The sequence below is a fragment of the Aegilops tauschii genome, chromosome 5 (assembly GCF_002575655.3).
Source record: "Aegilops tauschii subsp. strangulata cultivar AL8/78 chromosome 5, Aet v6.0, whole genome shotgun sequence".
NCBI lineage: Eukaryota > Viridiplantae > Streptophyta > Magnoliopsida > Poales > Poaceae > Aegilops > Aegilops tauschii.
Genome location: NC_053039.3, coordinates 526,272,172 through 526,296,766, shown reverse-complemented (window position 1 = coordinate 526,296,766; position 24,595 = coordinate 526,272,172). Strand labels below are relative to the sequence as shown.

Sequence of the window (24,595 nt, the reverse complement as noted above, 5' to 3'; positions counted from 1 at the left end):
TTTGCAAACTACGATCGAAGCTTTCGTATGAACGATTGTAGCTTTTTTCAGTCATGGTGTCCAGTTGAAGCTTTATATACGAGCGGTTGAAGCTTTTGAATCAATCGGTTGCAGCTTTTTGGGTCATCGGTTGCAACATTGGTGCAGGCGCCGCCGAGCTTGTAGCATCTTCGGTGGGTGGTTCCAGCACGTGTACAACTGCTCGCGGATGGCATATCCATGGCGGCTTCCAACTCAGCCTCGCCGGGGGCGGGGGGAACTTGTATCGGGCCGGGGGGGGGGGGGGGGAGGGGGGGTGGCAGCGGAGAAGTGGGCAAGGGCGCTGAGGTTGGAGGTAGGGACCTGCACGGGATTGGGGCTGGGCGGCGGCGGGATCCGAGGGAGGAAGAAGAGGGCCATCAGCGCGCTAGGCTGAGAGAGAGGGAGGGGATCGGGAGGAAGAAGAAAAAGGGAGAAGATAAGGTGGGCCAGGGTGATGCGCGAGGTGTATGATGGGGGGCTCATCGCGTGGCTCGCGAGCGACCGGCCGAATCGTTCGGCCGGCGCACCGCGCTGAAACGTTTCCCTTGTTTGAAGCCTGTAATTTTCGTTCCCCTTGTTTGTACACCGAGCAATGGATAATGCACTCTGCGTCGTCACGGTGTGCGGCGATCATATGACAAGCCATTTGCGAGGCAAAAACAATTCAAGGCTGAAGGGTGACTACTGAGCACCTACTGACCATTGACTACAATACACGTGCTCCTCACCACGTACACACACAAGGAAAATATCCGAAAGCACGACCCCACGACCACATCAAGCAGATAAACATGGCTCCCAGAGGCCAAACTCAACACAAAAACCCATCCATCCACTGACCCACGGCAAAACCAAATCCGCTGTCGGAAGCCTCCACTCCACTCCACTCCACTCTCTAGCAGCTCCTCAACATTCAACAAGCCACGAGCAGAGCCACCGCGGCCAGCGAACGCGAGTGAGGCGCCGGCGTTCGATCGACGAGATGAGCGTGGTGGTCCTGGACGGGTCGACGGTGCGGTCCTTCGTGGCCGACGAGGCGGCCTTCGCGCGCAGCGTGGACGCGCGCTTCGCCGCGCTCGACGCCAACGGCGACGGCGTGCTCTCCCGCGCCGAGCTCCGCCGCGCGCTCGAGTCCTTCCGCCTCCTCGACGGCGCGGGCTTCGGCTCCGCCGAGCCGGCCCCGCTCCCGGGCGAGGTCGCGGCCCTCTACGACGCCGTGTTCGAGCAGTTCGACGCTGACCACAGCGGCGCCGTGGACCGCGCCGAGTTCCGCGGCGAGATGCGCCGCATCATGCTCGCCGTCGCCGACGGCCTCGGCTGCCAGCCGCTCCAGGTCGCCGTGGACGACAAGGGCGGCAGCTTCCTGCTCGAGGCCGCGGAGCACGAGGCCGCCATGATCGCCGCCAGGGTCCAGGAAGAACGCGACAAGACCGCGGCCGAGGAGGCAGCCGACGGCAAGTGATGACGGCGCCGACGGCTCCACGGTGTGTACGTGTCAAGGTGGTGACGTGGAGTGGCGCGTGGCGTGTACGTGTGAGACGAGTAGTGTGCCGCGTGCGTTTGTCCTGACTCCTTAGGTGTAATGTACCGAGTATATTATAAAAAAATCGTTTCAGATTCTCCTAGGGGCTTAACATTTGATTCACTGTTAAACTATGGCTCCCAGCATGCTCACAAATGTTTACGCCTCTGCTTCTCAAAATTAGCGACCAATCATAAGTTCAACGAATTCATTGCCAATAGTTTGGCTACAGGTAGCAAACCAAGTACCGCTATTTTTATTTTTTCTGCGGGGGGAAAAAATTTCATTACTCAAGAAGGCCTCTGAGCTTTAACCAAGTTTACAAGAAAGTCCGGCCCTCCTGCGAACCAGACTGCCGTGCGGGGGGTTGTTGCCGGAGATGCTCGCCGGAACACCTCCTTCCTCTCTCTCTCTCGTTCTCTCACTCTCTCTGAAAGTTCAGACGAAGAAGAACAGAGACAGGTAGTTTTTGTGCAGCTCGAGTTCTGCTGCGTTTTCTGTTAGCTTTATTCATGGATCGACAGGAAAAACGGATCGAGGACGACCCCCTCTACTGGATCGTGCCATCCCACGATCAGGGGCGTGCGCTCACCGCGAGCTACGGCCTCGGGATCGCACACACCGCGTCCTCAGGCTTGACTGAAACTGAACACCGAAAAAACTACAGACTGACGAAACTGAAACCTGACACTAAGCCTAACCTGAACCTGAAACTTGTCACGCTAGTTTATTTGCTAACAATCTCCCCCTAAGCTAGTCGTGACCAAGGAAATCAAACTTCGACCATGCCAATACGCGTGCGCAGCTCCTGGAACCGCGTGCGCCCGAGTGATTTGGTGAACATGTCTGCGAGCTGGTCACCTGTAGGAATGTGCTCGACCTTGATCTTCCCTTCCTCAATGCAACTGCGGATGAAGTGGAATCGTACGTCGATGTGCTTGCTCCGATCATGGAAAACCAGATTTTTGCACAGCTGTATGGTTGACTTGTTGTCGACGAAGATGGTGACTGCGCCGTGCTCCTCCATGAACAGATCGCCCATGAGCCTGCTCAGCCAGATGGCCTGACAAGCTGCTGTTGTTGCCGCTACGTACTCCGCCTCACACGAAGACAGGGCAACAATCTTCTGTTTCTGTGACTGCCAGGTGATCGGCGCACCTCCAACGAAGAAGATGTTCCCCGAGGTGCTCTTGCGATCGTCGACATCGCCGGCCATGTCAGAGTCACTGTATCCGACGAGCTTGCTCTCGCCGCCCTTGGTGTACCGGCAACCGTACCTGCGCGTGCCCGCAATGTAGCGCAGCAAGTGTTTGACGGCGGCGAGGTGCGCCGTGCTCGGTGCCTCCATGAAACGACTGACATAACCCACCGCGAACAAGATGTCCGGCCGGGTGTGAGTAAGATACCGCAGCCCTCCGATGATGCTGCGGTAATCCGTGGCGTCCACCAGTGGTTCTGATCCATTCTTGCTTAGACGAAGCCGCGGCTCCATGGGAACATGCGTTGGATTGCAGTCCGCCATGCCCGCGCGCTCCAGCAGCTTGCCGGCGTATGCAGACTGGGATAGGATGATCTCTCCCCCTCCTTGCTTCACCTCGATGCCGAGATAGAAACTGAGCAGCCCTAGGTCGCTCATGCGGAACTTGGCCATCATCTCTGCCTTGAACTTGCTGACGCACTCGCCGTCGGCACCGGTGACGACGAGATCATCCACGTACACGCCGACCAGGAGCCGAGCTTGTCCTCTGCCTCGAGCGTACAGGGCGTGATCAGCCGGGCAACAAGAAAACCCCAGCTCCTTCAGGGTGGCGTCGAGCTTCTCATTCCACGCCCGCGGCGCCTGCCGCAGACCGTAGAGCGCCTTGTGCAAGCGGTAGACCTTGTGCTCTTCTCCTCTTCGAGCAAATCCGGGCGGCTGGGTGACGTACACCTCCTCCTTGAGCTCACCGTTCAGAAACGCTGACTTGACGTCGAGGTGGTGCAGTTCCCAGCCGTGCTGCGCCACCGTGCCGATCATGACACGAACAGAGTCCAGTCTTGCCACGGGCGCGAACTCATCGTCGAAGTCCACGCCTTCCTTCTGCACGAAACCTCTTGCTACTAGCCGTGCCTTGTGTTTGACAATGGCGCCAGCAGCGTCCTTCTTCAGCTTGAAAATCCACTTGAGGCTGATGGCTGTATGGCCTGTGGGCAGATCGGTGAGTGTCCAGGTGCCGTTCTCCTCGATAGATGCCAGCTCCTCGAGCATCGCGCTCCGCCAGCTCTCATGGGGCGCTGCTTCAGCAAATGTAGCCGACTCCTCTTCGACCAGCAGTAGGCGTTCCTCGGGCGCAGACGACTTGGCCGCGTCGGGGTACATGTCCGCGAGGAGGCGGAAGCGGTGCTCCGCGAACTGATCGTCGTCGGCGTCGTACGAGTCGTACCGTGTCGTGGGTGGTGAGACAAACTTGATCGCCCCTGGAGCCTCGTCAGGAGGCGTCCTGTCGCCAGGCCCGTCCGAGGAAGCCGTAGACGCGCTGGTCCACGGTGTTGCTGGAGAGCTAGACACGGCCGCGCTCTGGGGCGTGGCACACCCACAGTCCTGTTGTTGGGCGTGGCTGGTGAGTCCACCACGGTGTCGTGGCCTCCTTCTTGATCCCCGCTTGGGTCGCTTGCCACGGTGTGCACGCTCCGCCCTTCAGTGGTGAGCGGGAGCTCGTGGTGGACGACGAACGGCTCCGCCGTGTGCCCGCCCGTGGCGCCCCAGTCCCAGCTTGCGCCCTCATCGAATACCAGGTCGCGCGACGCGTACACGCGCTTGGTCAGTGGATCGTACACTCTGTACGCCTTCGAGCCCGCCTCATAGCCGATGAAGACCATCTTGGTGCTACGGTCGTCGAGCTTCTTCAGGCCGGGTCGCGTGTTCTTGACGTAGGCGATGCAGCCGAAGACACGCAAGAAGTGCACGACGGGTTTCTTGCCGTACCACGCCTCGTACGGGGTTTTGCCGTCGATGCTGCGGGTGTAAGATCTGTTGAGAATGAACACCGCAGTCACCACGGCCTCCCCCCAAAAACAGCTCGGCATGCTCTTCGCCTTGAGCATACTCCCCGCCATGCCGATGACGGTCTGGTTTCGCCGTTCGACCACGTTGTTCTGCTGCGGCGAGTAGGGCGCCATCAGATGCCTCTGCACGCCTTGGTCTGCGAAGTACTTGCCGAGCGTGCTGGAAGTGAACTCGCCACCCCGGTCCGTCCGGAATGCGTGCAGTCGCGCGCCTTACTCTGCCTCAGCCGCGGCAACAAAGTGCTTGATGCTGGCCGCGGCAGCGTCCTTCGCCGGCAGTAGCATAGCCCACATATAGCGGCTGTGATCATCGACGACGAGCATGAAGTAGCGCTTGCCGCCAGGAGTTGCCAGAGCGATAGGCCCGCACAGATCGGCGTGCACCAGCTCGAGCGGCCCTGCCGCCCGGTAGTGCGTCTGGGAGGGAAAAGGAGCACGCCTTTGCTTCCCCACCAAGCACGCGTCGCAGATCTGCTCGACGTGATCCACCAACGGCATCCCGCGCACCATGTCAGCGCGCCCCATGCGCCGGAGCGCGTCAAAGTGCAGGTGACCGAACCTGGCATGCCACTTCCATGCCTCGTCGCTGCCGTGTGCTGCCAGACAAATAGGATGTGCAATGTCCAGGCGCACAACATACAGGCGCCTGCCATTTCGGCGTACCTGGGCCAGTTCGTTCTGGCGACGATCGTACAATGTCAGAACACCGCCGTGGATCTTGGTGGTGCAGCCATGCTCGTCCAGTTGTCCGAGACTGATGATGCTCGTCTTGAGGCGCGGGATGAAGTAGACGTCAGTGAGGGCGCGGTGGTTGCCACTGCGCACGGTGAACGTGACCGTGCCGCGACCACGAATGGCCACGCTGGAGCCGTCCCCGAACTTGACGCTGCCAGTGACGCCCTTGTCCAGCTCCGCGAACGCCGAACGATCGCCCGTCATGTGGTTGGACGCGCCGGTGTCCAGAAACCACCGGCCGTCGCACGGCGCCTCCTCGGCGCCCAAGTTCGCCTCTGCACGCTCCTCATGGAGCATGATGTGCTTCCCCGCGCTCTGCGCCGGGGTCACGGCGATCACCGCCATCAGGAGCGTCGGGTCGTCGTCGTCCCCGTCCGCGGCGTGCCCGCCTTGTTCGGCGAGGTTCGCCTCCGCTCGCTCCTCGCGGATGCGAGTCCTGCACTCACGCGCCCAGTGCCCGTACTTCTTGCAGTGACGGCACTGGTCTGTGGATTTTGCACGGCTGCCGGAGCCGCGTCCGTCGCCACGCCCGCGGCCTCGCCCGCGACGTCTGCCGCCGCGTCCTGAGCTGGATCCGTCGTTCTCGGTGCGCTGCATACGCGCGAGCCACTCCTCCGCCGTGAACATGAGACGCCTGGCGCCTGGCTCCCCCTGATCGAGGTCGTACCGCTCCTCGGCAGCCCTCAGCCGTCCGGTGAGCTCCTCCACGGAGAGCGTATCTAGATCAACAAGAGTTTCAATTGACAAGGCGATCTGCGAATACCTCTTCGGGACGACGGAGAGGAATTTGCGGACGATGCGCTTCTCCGGGACGGTCTCCCCGAGCTGCGCCATCTGGGCCACCATGTTCGTGATCCGCATGGCGAAATTGTCGATGGTCTCGCCGTCGGCGAAGTGAATGTCGTTGTACTGCTTGGACAGAGTTGCGAGCTTCGCCTCGCGGACGTGAGCCACTCCGAGACGCATCGTCTTGACGGATTCCCATGCCTCCTTCGCCGTGGCCTTGCCGGCGAGGGTGGGTCCCATCTCTGGTGGTACTCCACGCAGGATGGCCTCGAGCGCGAGCCGATCGTCGCTGCGCTCCGCCGTGCCCGTCACCACGGCCTCCCAGAGGTGCCGCCCCTCCATCATGAGCTGCATGAGAACAGCCCAGTCGGTGTAGTTGGTCCTCGTCAGCTGCGGCCACGCCGCGCCGCCGGTGTCGCGCACCACCCGCGCCATGGATCTCTCTGCCACGACTAGCTCTGAGCCGTCGGAGACCTTTGCGCGCGGCGTTGGTGGCGACTTGCTGCCGGTGTCGGCCCCGGCCATGCCCTGGACCGAAGAACGGCTCTGATGCCAATTGTTGCCGGAGATGCTCGCCGGAACACCTCCTTCCTCTCTCTCTCTCTCTCTCTCGTTCTCTCACTCTCTCTGAAAGGGGTACTCCGACCATACGCAGCCAATATATGACTAGCGTTGTTCTGCCAACGGCTACACTGCGCAAATACAACCTCTCTAGCCTTAAGGGCTGCTAGACTGCTAATCTCTTCAACGAGAGACTGGTGCTGCGATCTATCTGTCGTGGGTGCTTTGAGCATCACCACAACCTCCGCACTATCCATCTCAACAATGATAGGCATTGTCGTCCTGTGTAAGGCAAGGTCCAGGCCTTCTCCACACGCCGAGAGCTCCGCCTCCAGTGCACTCTCACATGAGCGAAATTCTCTGCATGCGCTATAGATGATATCCCCTCCATCATCTCGAAGGATCATACCTCCTCCCGCTGCTCCTGTGGCTGCAACAAAGCTGCCGTCTGTGTTAAGTTTGGCCCAGCCCGCACTAGGGGGCCCAACTCGGCCGCGCCGTTGCTATCCTGCAGGGCTGCACGCGCGGCGGGCCATCGCAAACCACCATCTTCCCCTTCTCCATATTGGCCTGCAGATGTTGGTGGATGCATAATAGTGAAGTAATGTAGCCATGTAAGAATTGACGAGAGGCCTCGGCAGGAGGTGGCAGTTTGTCATGGGTAATCTCATTGCGAACATGCCATACTCTCCACATGATCATGAGGACCACCAACCTCGCCGTCTCATCCAGGGGTTCCAACAAGGCGAATAGCCACTCTGGCCCCGTGTCCCGGATGGTCTCCACCTTGGGTATGTTCCAGTCCATCGCCATGAGTCTCCATAGCTCCCTTGCCAGTGGGCACCTACAAACCGCGTGGAATCCGTCCTCGTGTTCAACACCACATAGGAGGCAGACGTCAGTATCCTCGAGGTGCCGTGAAGCCTTGTTGGCCCAAGTAGCAAGTGAATTTGTGACAACCCTCCATGCAAACAGGCGTACCTTAGGGGGAGCAGGGCACCCCCATATGATCTTCCAGATGGCGCGACGACCATCCGGTACCGCTATTTTTTTCTTGATAAAAAAATTGGTATGAAATACCACCAAATATATATGTCATGTTTTAGTTAAAACACATTAGTACTCCCTCCGTTCACAAATATAAGATATTCTAACTTCTTTCAAAATCGGATGTATTTAGGCATGTTTTAATGTGCTTGTTCACTCATTTCAGTCTGTATGATCCATACTAAAAATATGCAAAACATCTTGTATTTGTGAATTGGAGTATGTCTTAAGAAGCGTCTGTCAAACTCCCCTGTCTTTCTTCATAAACAAAAAATGTACTCCCTCCGTTCGGAAATACCAGTTATACAAATGGATGTATCTAGATGCATTTTAGTTTTAGATACAAAGTATGTCTTAAGAAGCGTGTGTCAAACTCCCCTGTCTTTCGTCACAAACAAAAAAATGTACTCCCTCCATTCGGAAATACCAGTTATACAAATGGATGTATCTAGATGCATTTTAGTTTTAGATACAACCATTTCTATTCATTTCTGCGACAAGTAATTCGGAATGGAGGAGTATAAATGTTGCTAGATAGTAGATATTCTAGGTTCGATTAGTCACAAAATAATGAAGATATTTGTATTACTATATTTATAAGAAAATCTCTCCACTTTTCTCTATCTGGAAGTACTTTTTCACTACCAGAGCTTCCATGTGCTTGTTCGGCCTATGGCTCGAGTGAAGTATTTTAAAATTATTTGCTCTTCTAAAATTGAAAATTGAAATTAGGTTTAGGTGATTTTGAAACCCTTCATACATTTAATTATATTCCTTCGACCTCCATAAAATCCACAAACCATATCTTTTGCACAAATATGAGTATGATTTAAGGATATACAAATTTTAAATGTTGAGTAAATAACCCATAATTCAATATAAATACTATTTGGATTCAAAGAATTTACAATTACGAGAAATGGTAATGACATAAATTATAGGTGCACACACATTCAGAACAAACATCACATATTCTGAAGTTAGAATGGATGAGGTGTGATAATATTCCAACATTATGTGGTGTGGCGTGTTCTAATCGAAAGGTGCTTCAAGAATACCTCCTTGTCCTTGGAGGCCCAGCCTAGGCGAGGGTGAGTGGAGGGCTGCACTGAGCCTGTAAAAAGGAGGGGGGGCAGCTCTTACAGGTATATGTCCTTTGTCTATAGACTATTAGGCCTACACTACAAAAGGTATTGGGCCTAGCCAAAATAGAGTAGAAGGGCACCTGATTGATGAGCAAAGATGCCCTTCCTCACCAATGTATCACAGTAGTTTTGAAGACTCCCTATATTGAAGGAGACGAAGGAGCGATGCAAATTCTTTCAAGATGTGAGCTTCATTCATGACGTGAGAGGGTCGGACATGGAGGCGGATAATCTTGTAAAAAGCTCACATTCCCTCACTTTTCATAAGCCTCGGACCATAGAGATTCTATGGTATTTTGTATTAATGTAAAGTGGCCAATATAGTACAGGGGTAAAGAAAAGAAAGAAAAAACAACACGAAGAAAACAATGCTTAACAAATACCAACTCTAGGAGACATTATAGCCATGCAAGAAACAAAAGCTAGCACTTAACCATGCTTGGAAAGAAGCATTGTGCTTGTTTCTAATTCTGTGACTCGGGAGAATCATGTCTGCTTTGAAGAGGTGATTCCATGAATCTGGGGATGGGTTCAAATTTCTTAAGGTCTTCTCAATTCCTGTGTATCCAGATGTTCCAACATCAATGATAAGAATCTTCATGGCAATGGATTGGGGTAGCATGTCAAAAACAAGCAGATCATCACTATAAATTGAAAAGACTCTTCTCATGTTTGGGATTTAAGAGTTCTAGCATTCCCAAGCAAAATTGCAGTTCCATAATAGGTCATGTGTTGTCTCTTCAATGGCTTGGGTGCAGAGTACATTCATGAAGAAACCTTTTCTTTTAAGCATGGCTCTAGTGTTTATCTTGTCGTGAAAGATTAACCAGAAAAAACCTTATGTTTGAGTCTACTAGTACCCTTAAGATCACGATGAAGAACTTAGGAGCTTGATTGTTCCCCATGAGAGCTTTGTACATATGCATAGATGAGTACACATTGGACTTTGTTGTGCATTTCCAAATATCTTTGCGGAATTATTAGGACTTTGATGGACCGGTGCTTGAAATTCAGTGAATTACTCATATGATGGATTCGATAGAGGTTTGTGAAAATGCCCAGCCATCTGAAGAGATGAATTATGCAATAGATACCTTTGCATTAATGGCGAAAGAGTACAATTCAGGAAAATTTTGAGCAAGAGGTTGATCATCCCACTTGTCAAGCGATTGCAAGATGGTATTACCGTGGCCGTAGGAACAAGTAGCATTCTCTTTAAACAAAAGCAAAAGCTTGAGATGTCTTTTCCACCAGTGTGATAATTCAAATCTGTCATGTGGTGGAGTAGTCTGGTAACAGCCTTTTCAGATCCGATTGACCCAAGGAAGATCAAACTTATTAAAGACTTTATAGATGCTTTTGATGAGAAATTCTTTATTATGAGTGGTCATGTCTAAAATGCACATGCCACCTTGATCTTTTGGTTTGCATAATTTATCTCAAGCAATGTGAGTAGCTCCTTTGCCCTCCTTGCCAAATTTCTTGCAAAGGAAGTGCCTCAAATATTTGTTAATTCAGTTAACAACAACAACTGGTAATGTAAGAGCACATGAAGAATGTTGGCAGAGAAGAAAAGACAGACTTGATTGGCAACATTCGTCTGTCATAGCAAAAGGTTGAGCATCTAAATAAACTTCTTTCTTCCTTTGCATGAGTGGTGAAAAATCTTCAATTTTGGCTTTCTTAACCCCATGGGAAGACGAAGGTAGGTAAATGGAAAGGAACCTTGCTAGCAAAGATAAGTATGGCCATTTTGTATTCAAGAACATTAATGGGAGCTAGGACATACTCCCTCTCCCATAATATAAGAGCATTTTTGACACTACACTAGTGTAAAAAACGTTCTTATATTATGGGACGGAGGGAGTATTTATTAAATTAACTTTCAGTCCAGTATGGGCAGTAAAATGGTGAACCAGTATGGTATCATTAGCATATTGAATCTGTATGGTATCATTAGCATATTGAATCAGTATGGTATCATTAGCATATTGAATTAGTATGGTATCTTTTTTAACTTGCATGACTTACATCTCCCCGGCACGCATCATTAGCGTATTGAAGTATAGGGTAGTTAGTGCGGGAGGTGGATTGTCAAGGAACTTGGATTTTATGATGATTCATGGCTTCGATGAACACAAATTGGAGAAGATCAGCTGCAAGCACAAAGAGCAGAGGGGAACGAGGGTAACCTTGTTTAACCCCTTTTGCAGTGGAATTGTTTGTCAGAGACTTCATTGAGCAGCACAACAAAAGTACCAACCATATTTGAAGATCGTTTCCATCCTTAGTAACCATTTAGGCCCAAAACCATTTGCTACAAGAATACCAAGGATAATAGTATTGTGTTCAACGATATCAATGCCTTCTCAAAATTTAACTTTAAGACCAAAATCTTCTTCTTGGAGTGCTCACATTAGAAAAGATATTAAAAAACCTAGTCCAAGCAGTCTTAGATAGTTCTGTTTTTGATAAATCAATACTTGTTCAGATGGAGTAGCTTAATAATGACCTGTTGCAATTTGTTGGCAAGAATTTTTGTGATAATCTTTATGGAACAATTTAACAAGGATATAAACCTTAAGTCATCGATAGTTAAAGGAGTGCCTTTTTTGGGATGAGGGTGATGAGGCATTGATGCTCTGAAGATTGACTTTACCCCGGTACAAATCTTCAATAAGCTATCAAAAATACTTGCAAATAATTCTCCAACAAGCCTTGATAAAAACAACATTGAATCCATCTGGCTCTGGGCCTTATTAGAAGGAAGTTGCATTACTACATCATCTATCCTTGGATTCTTTTATTGTACCTTATAATATAGCTCAATAAAGTGACCATGTTTCCTTCAAGAAAAAATCTCCAATGTGGATCTGTCACTGATAATCCCCAAGTGCAGGGAATCATCGTAGCAATTCCCAAAGGTGGAAGTGATAAGTATGGAGTGTCGAACCCACAAGGAGCTAAAGGTAAGATCAATATTCTCTCAAGTCCTATCTGCCACTGATACGACTCTACGTACACCGAACGTTTGTTTCCAACTAGAAACGAGAAATAAAACTACATTGTGGGTATGAAGAGGATAACTTTGCATGATATCGGAGAGCTAAAACATAAAAGTAGGTGTTGTTATCATTAAGTTAGAATATATTACTAAATATTGTAAATAGCGAGTGTGGAATAATGATGGGTCGGTGTGCGGAATTATCCTAGGCAATTGTTAACAAGACCGGTAATCACTATTGCAATTTCATAAGAGGGAGAGGCATAAGCTAACATACTTTCTCTTCTTGGATCATATGCACTTATGATTGGAACTCTAGCAAGCATCCGCAACTACTAAAGATCATTAAGGTAAAACCCAACCATAGCATTAAAGCATCAAGTCCCCTTTATCCCATACGCAACAACCCCCTTAGTCGGGTTTATGCTTCTGTCACTCAAGCAACCCACTATAAGCGAATCATAAACGTATTGCAACACCCTACAGCGGGAATCCCTCACGCTTGCGCGACACGGAGGGCATAATAGGACAGCACCAAAATAAAACATACAACTCGTACCAATCTAGATCATCAATCAACCCAAAGACAAAAGATATCTACTGGGAACATCATAGGATGGAAACACATCATTGGATCATAATATGTGGCATAAAGCACCATGTTCAAGCAGGGATTACAGCGGGGTGCGGGAGAGTGGACCGCGTAAAATAAATGAGGATGGTGATGATGATGGTGATGTTGATGAAGACGATCACCGTGGCGATGATTCCCCTCCCGATGGCACTCCGGCGCCACCGAGAGAGAGGAGGAGAGGTTCTCACACTTATGCTTCCTCCTCCATGGCCTCCCCCCTAGATGGGGAGAGGTTCGGTCCTGGGCCTTCATGGCGATGATGGCCCCTACGGGATCCTCCTCCATGGCCTCTGGTGATGATGGCCCCCTTGATGTCTACTACACAACCTTCTTCTTGTAGACGTTGTTGGGCCTCCAAGTGCAGAGGTTTGTAGGACAATAGAAAATTTCCCTCAAGTGGATGACCTAAGGTTTATCAATCCGTGGGAGGCGTAGGATGAAGATGGTCTCTCTCAAACAACCCTGCAACCAAATAACAAAGAGTCTCTTGTGTCCCCAACACACCCAATACAATGGTAAATTGTATAGGTGCACTAGTTCGGCGAAGATATGGTGATACAAGTGCAATATGGATGGTAGATATAGGTTTTTGTAATCTGAAAATCTAAAAACAGCAAGGTAACTAATGATAAAAGTGAGCGTAAATGGTATTGCAACGCTAGGAAACAAGGCCTAGGGTTCATACTTTCACTAGTGCAAGTTCTCTCAACAATAATAACATAATTGGGTCATATAAATATCCCTCAACATGCAACAAAGAGTCACTCCAAAGTCACTAATAGAGGAGAACAAATGAAGAGATTATGGTAGGGTACGAAACCACCTCAAAGTTATTCTTTCTGATCGATCTATTCAAGAGTTCATACTAGAATAACACCTTAAGACACAAATCAACCAAATCCCTAATGTCACCTAGATACTCCAATGTCACCTCAAGTATCCGTGGGTATGATTATACGATATGCATCACACAATCTCAGATTCATCTATTCAAACCAACACAAAGTACTTCAAAGAGTGCCCCAAAGTTTCTACCGGAGAGTCAAGACGATAACGTGTGCCAACCCCTATGCGTAAGTTCACAAGGTGAACCCGCAAGTTGATCACCAAAACATACATCAAGTAAATCACGTGAATATCCCATTGTCACCACAGATAAGCACATGCAAGACATACATCAAGTGTTCTCAAATCCTTAAAGACTCAATCCGATAAGATAACTTCAAAGGGAAAACTCAATCCATTACAAGAGAGTAGAGGGGGATAAACATCATAAGATCCAACTATAATAGCAAAGCTCGCGATACATCAAGATCGTACCACCTCAAGAACACGAGAGAGAGAGAGAGAGAGATCAAACACATAGCTACTGGTACATACCCTCAGCCCCGAGGGTGAACTACTCCCTCCTCGTCATGGAGAGCGTCGGGATGATGAAGATGGCCACTGGTGAGGGATCCCCCCTCCGGCAGGGTGCCGGAACAGGGTCCCGATTGGTTTTTGGTGGCTACAGAGGCTTGCGGCGGCGGAACTCCTGATCTATTCTGTTCCCCGATGTTTTTAGGGTATATGGACATATATAGGCGAAAGAAATCGGTCAGGGGAGCCACGAGGGTGGGGGGCGCGCCTCCCTGCCTCGTGGCCACCTCAAAGCTTCCCTGACGTCTACTCCAAGTCTCCTGGATTGCTTCCGTTCCAAAAATAACTTTCCCGAAGGTTTCATTCCGTTTGGACTCCGTTTGATATTCCTTTTCTTCGAAACACTGAAATAGGCAAGAAAACAACAATTTGGGCTGGGCCTCCAGTTAATAGCTTAGTCCCAAAAATAATATAAAAGTGTATAAATAAGCCCAGTAAACATCCAAAACAGAATATATAATAGCATGGAACAATCAAAAATTATAGATACGTTGGAGACGTATCAAGCATCCCCAAGCTTAATTCCTGCTCGTCCTCGAGTAGGTAAATGATAAAAACAGAATTTTTGATGTGGAATGCTACTTAGCATAATTTTCAATGTAATTCTCTTATTTGAGGTATGAATATTCAGATCCTAAAGATTCAAGATAAAAGTTTAATACCGACATAAAAGTAATAATACTTCAAGCATACGAATAAAGAAATCATGTCTTCTCAAAATAACATGGCCAAAGAGAGTTATCCCTACAAAATCATATAGTCTGGCTATGCTCTATCTTCACCACACAAAGTATTTAAATCATGTACAACCCCGATGACAAGCCAAGCAATTGTTTCATACTTTTGGTGTTCTCAAACTTTTTAAATCTTCACGCAATACATGAGCGTGAGCCATGGATATAGCACTATAGGTGGAATAGAATGGTGGTTGTGGAGAAGACAAAAAGGAGAAGATAGTCTCACATCAACTAGGCGTATCAACGGGCTATGGAGATGCCCATTAATAGATATCAATGTGAGTGAGTAGGGATTGCCATGCAACGGATGCACTAGAGCTATAAGTGTATGAAGCTCAATAATGAAAACTAAGTGGGTGTGCATCCAACTTGCTTGCTCACAAAGACCTAGGGAATTTTGAGGAAGCCCATCATTGGAATATACAAGCCAAGTTCTATAATGTAAAATTCCCACTAGTATATGAAAGTGACAACATAGGAGACTCTCTATCATTAAGATCATGGTGCTATTTTGAAGCACAAGTGTGGTAAAAGGATAGTAGCATTGCCCCTTCTCTCTTTTTCTCTCATCATTTTTTTGTTTTTTTGTTTTTTTGGGCCTTCTCTTTTTTTATGGCCTCTTTTTTCTCCTTTTTTTAATTTGGGCTTCTTTGGCCTCTTTATTTATTTTTTTCGTCCGGAGTCTCATCCCGACTTGTGGGGGAATCATAGTCTCCATCATCCTTTCCTCACTGGGAAAATGCTCTAATAACGATGATCATCACACTTTTATTTACTTACAACTCAAGGATTACAACTCAATACTTAGAACAAAAATATGACTCTATATGAATGCCTCCGGCGGTGTACCGGGATGTGCAATGAATCAAGAGTGACATGTATGAAAGAATTATGAATGGTGGCTTTGCCACAAATACGATGTCAACTACATGATCATGCAAAGCAATATGACAATGATGGAGCGTGTCATAATAAACGGAACGGTGGAAAGTTGCATGGCAATATATCTCGGAATGGCTATGGAAATGCCGTAATAGGTAGGTATGGTGGCTGTTTTGAGGAAGGTATATGGTGGGCGTATAATACCGGCGAAAGGTGCGCGGTATTAGAGAGGCTAGCAATGGTGGAAGGGTGAGAGTGCGTATAATCCATGGACTCAACATTAGTCATAAAGAACTCACATACTTATTGCAAAAATCTATTAGTTATCGAAACAAAGTACTACACACATGCTCCTAGGGGGATAGATTGGTAGGAAAAGACCATCGCTCGTCCCCGACCGCCACTCATAAGGAAGACAATCAATAAATAAATCATGCTCCGACTTCATCACATAACGGTTCACCATACGTGCATGCTACGGGAATCACAAACTTTAACACAAGTATCTCTCAAATTCACAACTACTCACTAGCATGACTCTAATATTACCATCCTCATATCTCAAAACGATCATAAGGAATCAAACTTCTCATAGTATTCAATGCACTTTATATGAAAGTTTTTATTATATCCCTCTTGGATGCCTATCATATTAGGACTAGTTTCATAACCAAAGCAAATTACCATGTTGTTTAGGACTCTCAAAATAATATAAGTGAAGCATGAGAGTTCATCTATTTCTTCAAAATAAAACCACCGCCGTGCTCTAAAAGGATATAAGTGAAGAACTAGAGCAAATGACAAACTACTCCGAAAGATATAAGTGAAGATCAATGAGTAGTCGAATAATTATGCAACTATGTGAAGACTCTCTAACATTTAAGAATTTCTGATCTTGGTATTTTATTCAAACATCAAGCAAAACAAAAGAAAATAAAATGACGCTCCAAGCAAAACACATATCATGTGGTGAACAAAAATATAGCTCCAAGTAAAGTTACCGATGAACGAAGACGAAAGAGGGGATGCCATCCGGGGCATCCCCAAGCTTAGGCTTTTGTTTGTCCTTGAATATTACCTTGGGGTGCCTTTGGAATCCCCAATCTTAGGCTCTTGCCACTCCTTATTCCATAGTCCATCGAATCTTTACCCAAAACTTGAAAACTTCACAACACAAAACTTAACAAAAAACTCGTAAGCTCCGTTAGTATAAGAAAATAAATCACCACTTAGGTACTGTTGTGAACTCATTCTAAATTCATATTGGTGTAATATCTACTGTATTCCAACTTCTCTATGGTTCATACCCTCCGATACTACACATAGATTCATCAAAATAAGCAAACAACACATAGAAAACAGAATCTGTCAAAAACAGAACAGTCTGTAGTAATCTGTATCAAACGTCTACTTCTGGAACTCCAAAAATTCTAAAATAAACTGGTGGACCTGAGGAATTTATCTATTAATCATATTCAAAAAGAATCAACTAAATAGCACTCTCCAGTAAAAAGTTGTAGCTAATCTCGTGAGCGCTAAAGTTTCTGTTTTTTACAGAAAGATCGCAAATACTTTCCCCAAGTCTTCCCAAAGGTTCTACTTGGCAAAAACACTAATTAAAACATAAAACCACATCTAACCAGAGGCTAGATGAATTATTTATTACTAAACAGGAGCAACAAAGCAAGGAACAAAAATAAAATTGGGTTGCCTCCCAACAAGCGCTATCGTTTAACGCCCCTAGCTAGGCATGATGATTTCAATGATGCTCACATAAAAGATAAGAATTGAAACATAAAGAGAGCATCATGAAGAATATGACTAGCACATTTAAGTCTAACCACTTCCTATGCATAGGGATTTTGTGAGAAAACAACTTATGGGAACAATAATCAACTATCATAGGAAGGCAAAACAAACATAACTTCAAAACTTTAAGCACATAGGGAGGAAACTTGATATTATTGCAATTCCTACAAGCATATATTCCTCCCTCATAATAATTTTCAGTAGCATCATGAATGAATTCAACAATATAACCAGCACCCAAAGCATTCTTTTCATGATCTACAAGCATAGAAATTTTACTACTCTCCACATAAGCAAATGTATTATCATCAATAGTAGTGGGAGCAAACTCAACAAAATAACTATCATGTGAATGATAACCCACAAGTATAGGGGATCAATTGTAGCCTCTTTCGATAAGCAAGAGTGTCGAACCCAACGAGGAGCTAAAGGTAGAACAAATATTCCCTCAAGTTCTATCGACCACCGATACAACTCTACGCACGCTTGACGTTCGCTTTACCTAGAACAAGTATGAAACTAGAAGTACTTTGTAGGTGTTGTTGGATAGGTTTGCAAGAATATAAAGAGCACGTAAATAAAAACTAGGGGCTGTTTAGATAAAGACACAATGAAGTAAATATAGCGAGTGTGGAAAAAGTGATGGTAGGAGTTGCGAAATTGTCCCTAAGCAATTGACTACTTTACTAGACCGATAACAAGTTTTATGTGGGAGAGGCCACTGCTAGCATGTCATCCCTGACTTGGAATTCTATGCACTTATGATTGGAACTATTAGCAAGCATCCGCAACTACTAACGTTCATTAAGGTAAAACCCAACCGTAGCATTAAGATATATTGGTCCCCCTTCAATCCCGTATGCATCAATTTCAATGCTAGGTAGAAGCTTCTGTCACTCTTGCCCTCCAATACATAGTCCTATCAACATACAACTAGCCCTATGGTGTGATCCACGCGCGCGCTCATATGATGGGCACCAAAGGACAACAACATAACCACAAGCAAATTAAACCAATCATAGCAATTCATCAATCACCGATAGGACGACGAAAATCTACTCAGACATCATAGGATGGCAACACATCATTGGATAATAATATGAAGCATAAAGCACCATGTTCAAGTAGAGGATACAGCGGGTTGCGGGAGAGTGGACCGCTGTAGATAGAGGGGGGAAGGTGATGGAGATGTTAGTGAAGATGGCAGAGGTGTTGGTGAAGATCGCGGTGATGATGATGATGGCCACGGCGGCGTTCCGGCGCCACCGGGTGAGAGGGGGAGAGGGGCCCCCTTCTTCTTCTTCTTCCTTGACCTCCTCCCTAGATGGGAGAAGGGTTTCTCCTCTGGTCCTTGGCCTCCATGGCATGGGAGGGGCGAGAGCCCCTCCAAGATTGGATCTGTCTCTTGTCTCTCTGTTTCTGCGCTCTGGGATTCTGCCCTTTCACCGTTTCTTATATACCCGGAGATCCGTAACTCCGATTGGATTGAAACCTTCGCCAGGATTTATTTTCCAAAAATTAGCTTTCTTGCGGCCAAAGAAGAGCACCAACCGCCTTACGAGGGGCCCACGAGGGTCAGGGGCGCGCCCAGGGGGGCAGGCGCGCCCCCTGCCTCGTGGCCACCTCGGGCACCGTCTCGCGTTGATTCTTCCTCCCATATTTCCCAAATATTCCAAAAATATTCTCCGTCCGTTTTTATCCCGTTTGGACTCCGTTTGATATGGGGTTTCTGCGAAACAAAAAACATGCAAAAAACAGGAACTGGCACTGGGCACTGGATCAATATGTTAGTCCCAAAAACAGTATAAAAAGTTGCAAAAGTATATGAAAGTTGTATAATATTGGCATGGAACAATCAAAAATTATAGATATGATGGAGACGTATCAGCATCCCCAAGCTTAATTCTTGCTCGTCCTCGAGTAGGTAAATGATAAAAAGATAATTTTTGATGTGGAATGCTACCTAGCATAATCTTGATCATGTATCTAATCATGGCATGAATATTAAGACACGAGTGATTCAAAGCAATAGTCTATCATTTGACATTAAGACAATAATACTTCAAGCATACTAATAAGGCAATCCTGTCTTTTCAAAATAACACGGCCAAAGAAAGTTATCCCTACAAAATCATATAGTCTGGCTATGCTCCACCTTCACCACACAAAATATTCAAATCATGCACAACCCCGATGACAAGCCAAGCAATTGGTTCATACTTTTTAACGCGCTTCAACGTTTTCAACCCTCACGCAATACATGAGCGCAAGCCATTGACATAGCACTATAGGTGGAATAGAATAATATGATGGGGGTTATGTGGAGAAGACAAAAAGGGAGAAAGTCTCACATCAACGCGGCTAATCAACGGGCTATGGAGATGCCCATCAATTGATGTCAATGTGAGGAGGAGGGATTGCCATGCAACGGATGCACTAGAGCTATAAGTGTATGAAAGCTCAAACTGAAACTAAGTGGGTGTGCATCCAACTTGGTTGCTCATGAAGACCTCGGGCATTTGAGGAAGCCCATCATCGGAATATACAAGCTGTGACGCCCTCGATTCAATCGTGCACTAATCATACACGCAAATGTGTACGATCAAGATCAAGGACTCACGGGAAGATATCACAACACAACTCTAGACACAAATTAAAATAATACAAGCTTTATATTACAAGCCAGGGGCCTCAAGGGCTCGAATACATAAGCTCGAATACACAAGAGTCAGCGGAAGCCACAATATCTGAGTACAGACATGAGTTAGACAAGTTTGCCTTAAGAAGGCTAGCACAAAAGCAACATCGATCGAAAAGGCAAGGCCTCCTGCCTGGGAGCCTCCTAACTACTCCTCGTCGTCGGCGGTCTCCACGTAGTAGTAGGCATCGATGGTGGCATCTGGCTCCGACATCTGGTTGCATCAACCGGAAAGGAGAAGAAAGGGGGAAAAGCAACCGTGAGTACTCATCCAAAGTACTCGCAAGCAAGGATCTACACTACATATGCAACATTATCAAAGGAAGGCTGTATATGTGGACTGGGCTGCAGAAATGCCAGAATAGAGGGGAGAACCTAGTCCTATCGAAGACTAGCATCTTCTGGAAACCACCATCTTGCAGCAACAGGAGGGAGTAGAGTAGCATAAAGTAAAGTAGTAGTAGTGTTATCAACCTCGGCCAGAGATCCTTTCTCGACTCCCTGCGAGAAAGCAATCCCAGAGCCATACTATCCAGTTCTCATATCCATGTCTCATCTCAAGTATCCAGTTCTAGTTGTATCGATCGGGATACAACTCCAAGTGTCCGTTATCGTAGGACAGGTTATCGATAGATGTTTTCTTCCCTGCAGGGGTGCACCCACTTACCCACCACGCTCGATTAACTACGGCCGGACACACTTTCCTAGGTCATGCCCGGCCTCGGCCAAACAATACGCCGCAACCCGACCTAGGCTTAATAGAGAGGTCAAGCACGCCGGACTAAACCTATGTCCCCAGGGGTCATGGGCCATCGCCTCGGGAACTCCTGCACGTTGCGAACGCGGCCGGTGAGCAGACCTTGCTACCTCCTTAAAAAAGGCAGGAGCTTACCAGTCCAACCCGGTGCGCGCCGCTCAGTCGCTGACGTCTAATAAGCTTCAGCTGATGCATACGACGCAGAATGCCCATACTATGCCCACGTGATGGTTAGTGCTATCAGGCCAGAGGCCCCTCGGATCAAATATCCAAATCGTAGTGGATTAGGAGCATGCGGTAACAAGCAGAGACTCACGAAAGATGTGACCCTGTTGCCCCGTCTCGAGGACTCGCGGCAAGGGCTAGGAATGCCCGGCCACGCCTCGTAATTATCTCGTGGGCACCCTCCAGGTCAACCCGTCTCCACATCATTCGCGGGTACCCCTCAGGGTCGACCCGCCTTTCCAAGTAACAGTTGTAAGGTCCAAGTATCCGGGTGTCCAAACATCAAGGGGAAAACCCGAGGAATCACCCCCGGTGAATTCCACTTGATGTAATCATCAAGGTGAACGTAAGAGGAACCACCCCCGAGGTTCACACTTGAGGGGTTGCATGACAGAGTCGTATCGGAAGTGCTTAAGGCGGAATAACCCTCGATGACCACGACCGAATAGCTACACTACAGGGTTAACATCAGAAGTGCTGTAGAGGTTTCACCCTCGGCACTCGATAGTAACCCAGTAGTGTCGAGCAACTAAGGGGAAAGTGATGTGTGGTGCCGGGGCGCAGTCTTCGATCCCATTGATCGGGTCTTCAATGATGAAGCAGGGGCAACAAGGACAAGGTGGGGGTCACTGATGGATCACTTAGCAACCTATACTAAGCAGTTTAGGATAAGCAGGTAGGTAACAATAAGCAGGTTACAAAAGCAGGCTATGCATCAGAATAGGAGCAATCAATTACAGTAGCAAAATCTAATGCAAGCATGAGAGAATGGAATGGGCGATATCGGGATGATCAAAGGGGGGGCTTGCCTGGTTGCTTAGACAAGAAGGAGGGGTCGTCGGTGATGTAGTCGATCACAGCGGCATCGGCAGCCGTCACGGGGTCTACCGAAGAGAAGAGGGGGGAGAAACAGTAAATACATAGCAAGCAAGTGCAGAAACAGGAGAACATGCAGAGCTAGACGTGTTCTAACATGGGGCTACATGTTACAGGCGAAGGGGATAACATCCGGGAATGCTTTCCTGAAGTTTGGCATTTTCGGACAGACGAACCGGAGGGGTAAGGATCGATGTTCGCTATTCTAGGGATGTGTTGTGGACGAATGGACCGCGTAGTCGGATTCGTCACGTTTTTCTGAGAAACTTTCATGTAGAAAACATTTCCATCGGAGTTACGGTTTAATTACTATCAATTTCTAAAGGTTTAAACATTTTCTAGAATTAAATAAATTAACAGAAGGGTTTATTGCGTCAGCATGACGTCACAGTGACATCATCAGTCAGTAGGGCGGCTGACCAGGTCAAACCAGTCTTGTGAGTCCAGTGGGACCCACATGTCAGCCTCTGTTAGTCCAACAGTGTATTAAACTAACTAATCTCGGATAATTAGCTACTGGACCCACCTGTCATAGGCAAATGACTAAACTAATTAAGTTTTAGTTAACCTAATATGTGGTGGGGCCCCATGTCAGTGGCTGGGGCTGCCCAGTTAGCACAGTTGACCAGGTCAACTGGTCAACTAGGGGCCAGGGGCCCCAATGGCAGTGACCCAGGGGGTGGCCCCGGTCGGCCACGTCAGCGCGGGCGCCGGCGTCTAGCCGCCGGTGGCAAAAACCACGGCGGAGGCATGGGTCAGCGGGGGGATTTGGCTATAGGGCGTCTCCGGGCTCGTGTCCTAGCTCGATCGATCGAGCGGATGAAGCCACATCGTTCTGCGGTGGTGGCCCGGGCTGGGAGTGGCCGGAACCGTCGCCGGCGACATGGACGGCGGAGACCCGAGGCACGGCGAGCTCGCAAACGCCGCAATGGCGAGCAAAACAAGCGGTGCTGAGCACCTACAGCGTCTACGCGTGCAGGCGAGCATGATGGACACGCTTGCGCGGGCGTTCGGTCACCGGAACATGGCCGGCGACGAGCTCGGCGGAGGCGAGCTCGGACATGTGGGGAACGACACCTACGGGCGCGGCAACGGAGGGAAGACAGAGGGGAGAGAGGCGAGGCTCACTGGGCGGCTACGTAAAGCCCTTGGAAGGTTAGTAACAGCAGCAGGCATCGCCGGAGTCGAAGCGGATCGTCGGAGCAGAGGCGGAAGGAGGGCGGCTCGATCCGCTGCCTGCGGTGCTCCCCGGCTTGCGTTCGTGGACGGGGACGAGGTAGTCGACGACGGCAGAGCTGACAGGCATGATGGCGAGGCGAGGAGGTCGCGGTGGCCGCGAGTTCTACGGCGGAGAGGCCATGGCGGCGCTTGGATGCGGTGGGGAACAAGGGGGAGAGCGAGGAGGGAGAGAGGGGAGTGGATCTGGGAGGGGGCGAGTGGGAGAGGTGGCAGGGGGGAGGCCGAGGCGTCGCCCTTATCCCCTCGGGGCGGCGCTGGCGAGGTGGGTTCGGTGGCCACCGCGCCCTGTAGCGGCGCGCGACCGAGGAACAGGAAGGGGGGTGCGGTGCGGGGAGCTGGGCGGTCTGGGTCGGCCAGGTGGGCTGAGGCCCAAAGGGGGGGGCGCGGTGGCCAGCTGGGGCAGTTGGCTCGGGCCAGGCACTGTGCACTCGGGCCAGTGCATAGTGCCCTGTGCTCTTTCTCCTTTCTTTTTCTTTTTTTTTTTAAAATTAAATAGAGAGAGGAAAAGATTTATTTGAGCATCCAAAGGATTTAGGAAAAATATGGGACTTGGCCCATTAATTCCTCCACATTTTTAGGTATTGCCACAAATAGCTTGGAGGCAAGAGGATTTGACTAGGAATTTTGGAAATTGGGAATGGCATATTTAAATGTTGCTGGAACACTAATTAATTTCCAGGGGCAATTTGGGAACTCCAAAGATTTTGGTTTTAACATGAAAAATACTTAGAGAATATTTGTCATATTGTGAACTATTTTGATTGCATGAAAGAAGAAGCAAATATTTGACATGCAATTTGAATTTGAAGCAGATTTTGGACAAGTGGCATTTAGGCATGATGATCATGATGACATGACCTTTATTAGGGGGAGATTACTATAGTGTGATGCTGGGGATGTTACAAGTCTCCTCCACTACAAGAAATCTCGTCCCGAGATTTAAGTGGGGAAGTAAAGAGTAACTTCGGGAGAACTGGCCCTTATAAGGTTAATTATCTGATGAACAATTCAGGGAATGAGGTAGAAGTATCTCTCGAGTAGAAACTTAATAAACATCGAGAGCAAAGTATGAAGGTACAATAGGAAGTTTCAAGCGAATGGACAAACGATCGATACCTGAACAGAGTGTGAGAAGGGGGTTCAGAGCACCGGGAATAGATCATCTCCCGGACGGTGGCTCGTGACAACACACAAAGCCAAGAGCAAATGATACTTCAGAATAAAGGATATACAGGAGAGTCAGGTTCCGATCCTGTGGAACTGTGGGTTATGGGCCCACCATGTGGGTTAAAAGTAGAAAGGGGTCCGATAGCAAGGCATGTCAGATGATAGACTGTCAGTTATGTTGTCAACAACGTTGGTACCAAGGGCGAGGGACGGAGAGAACTATTTTCCTGCTCGTTGAACGATGCGAAACAATAGGCAAAGTTCTCATCCATCGATGGTTACCGGA

At 48.4% G+C, this 24,595-nt stretch overlaps 1 protein-coding gene across 1 annotated transcript; it reads left to right on the top strand.

The window, feature by feature from the left end:
- Positions 1–681: 681 nt before the first annotated feature.
- On the top strand, positions 682–1,641 carry LOC109770549 (uncharacterized). Its single transcript, XM_020329258.3, has one exon. It carries the CDS (start codon positions 1,004–1,006, stop codon positions 1,481–1,483), a length of 480 nt encoding a protein of 159 aa, XP_020184847.1. The 5' UTR covers positions 682–1,003; the 3' UTR covers positions 1,484–1,641.
- Positions 1,642–24,595: the final 22,954 nt, after the last annotated feature.

What these genes read in the sequence shown, in the direction of transcription:
- LOC109770549 (XM_020329258.3), top strand. Translation starts at nt 1,004, where the DNA reads ATGAGCGTGGTGGTCCTGGACGGGTCGACGGTGCGGTCCTTCGTGGCC.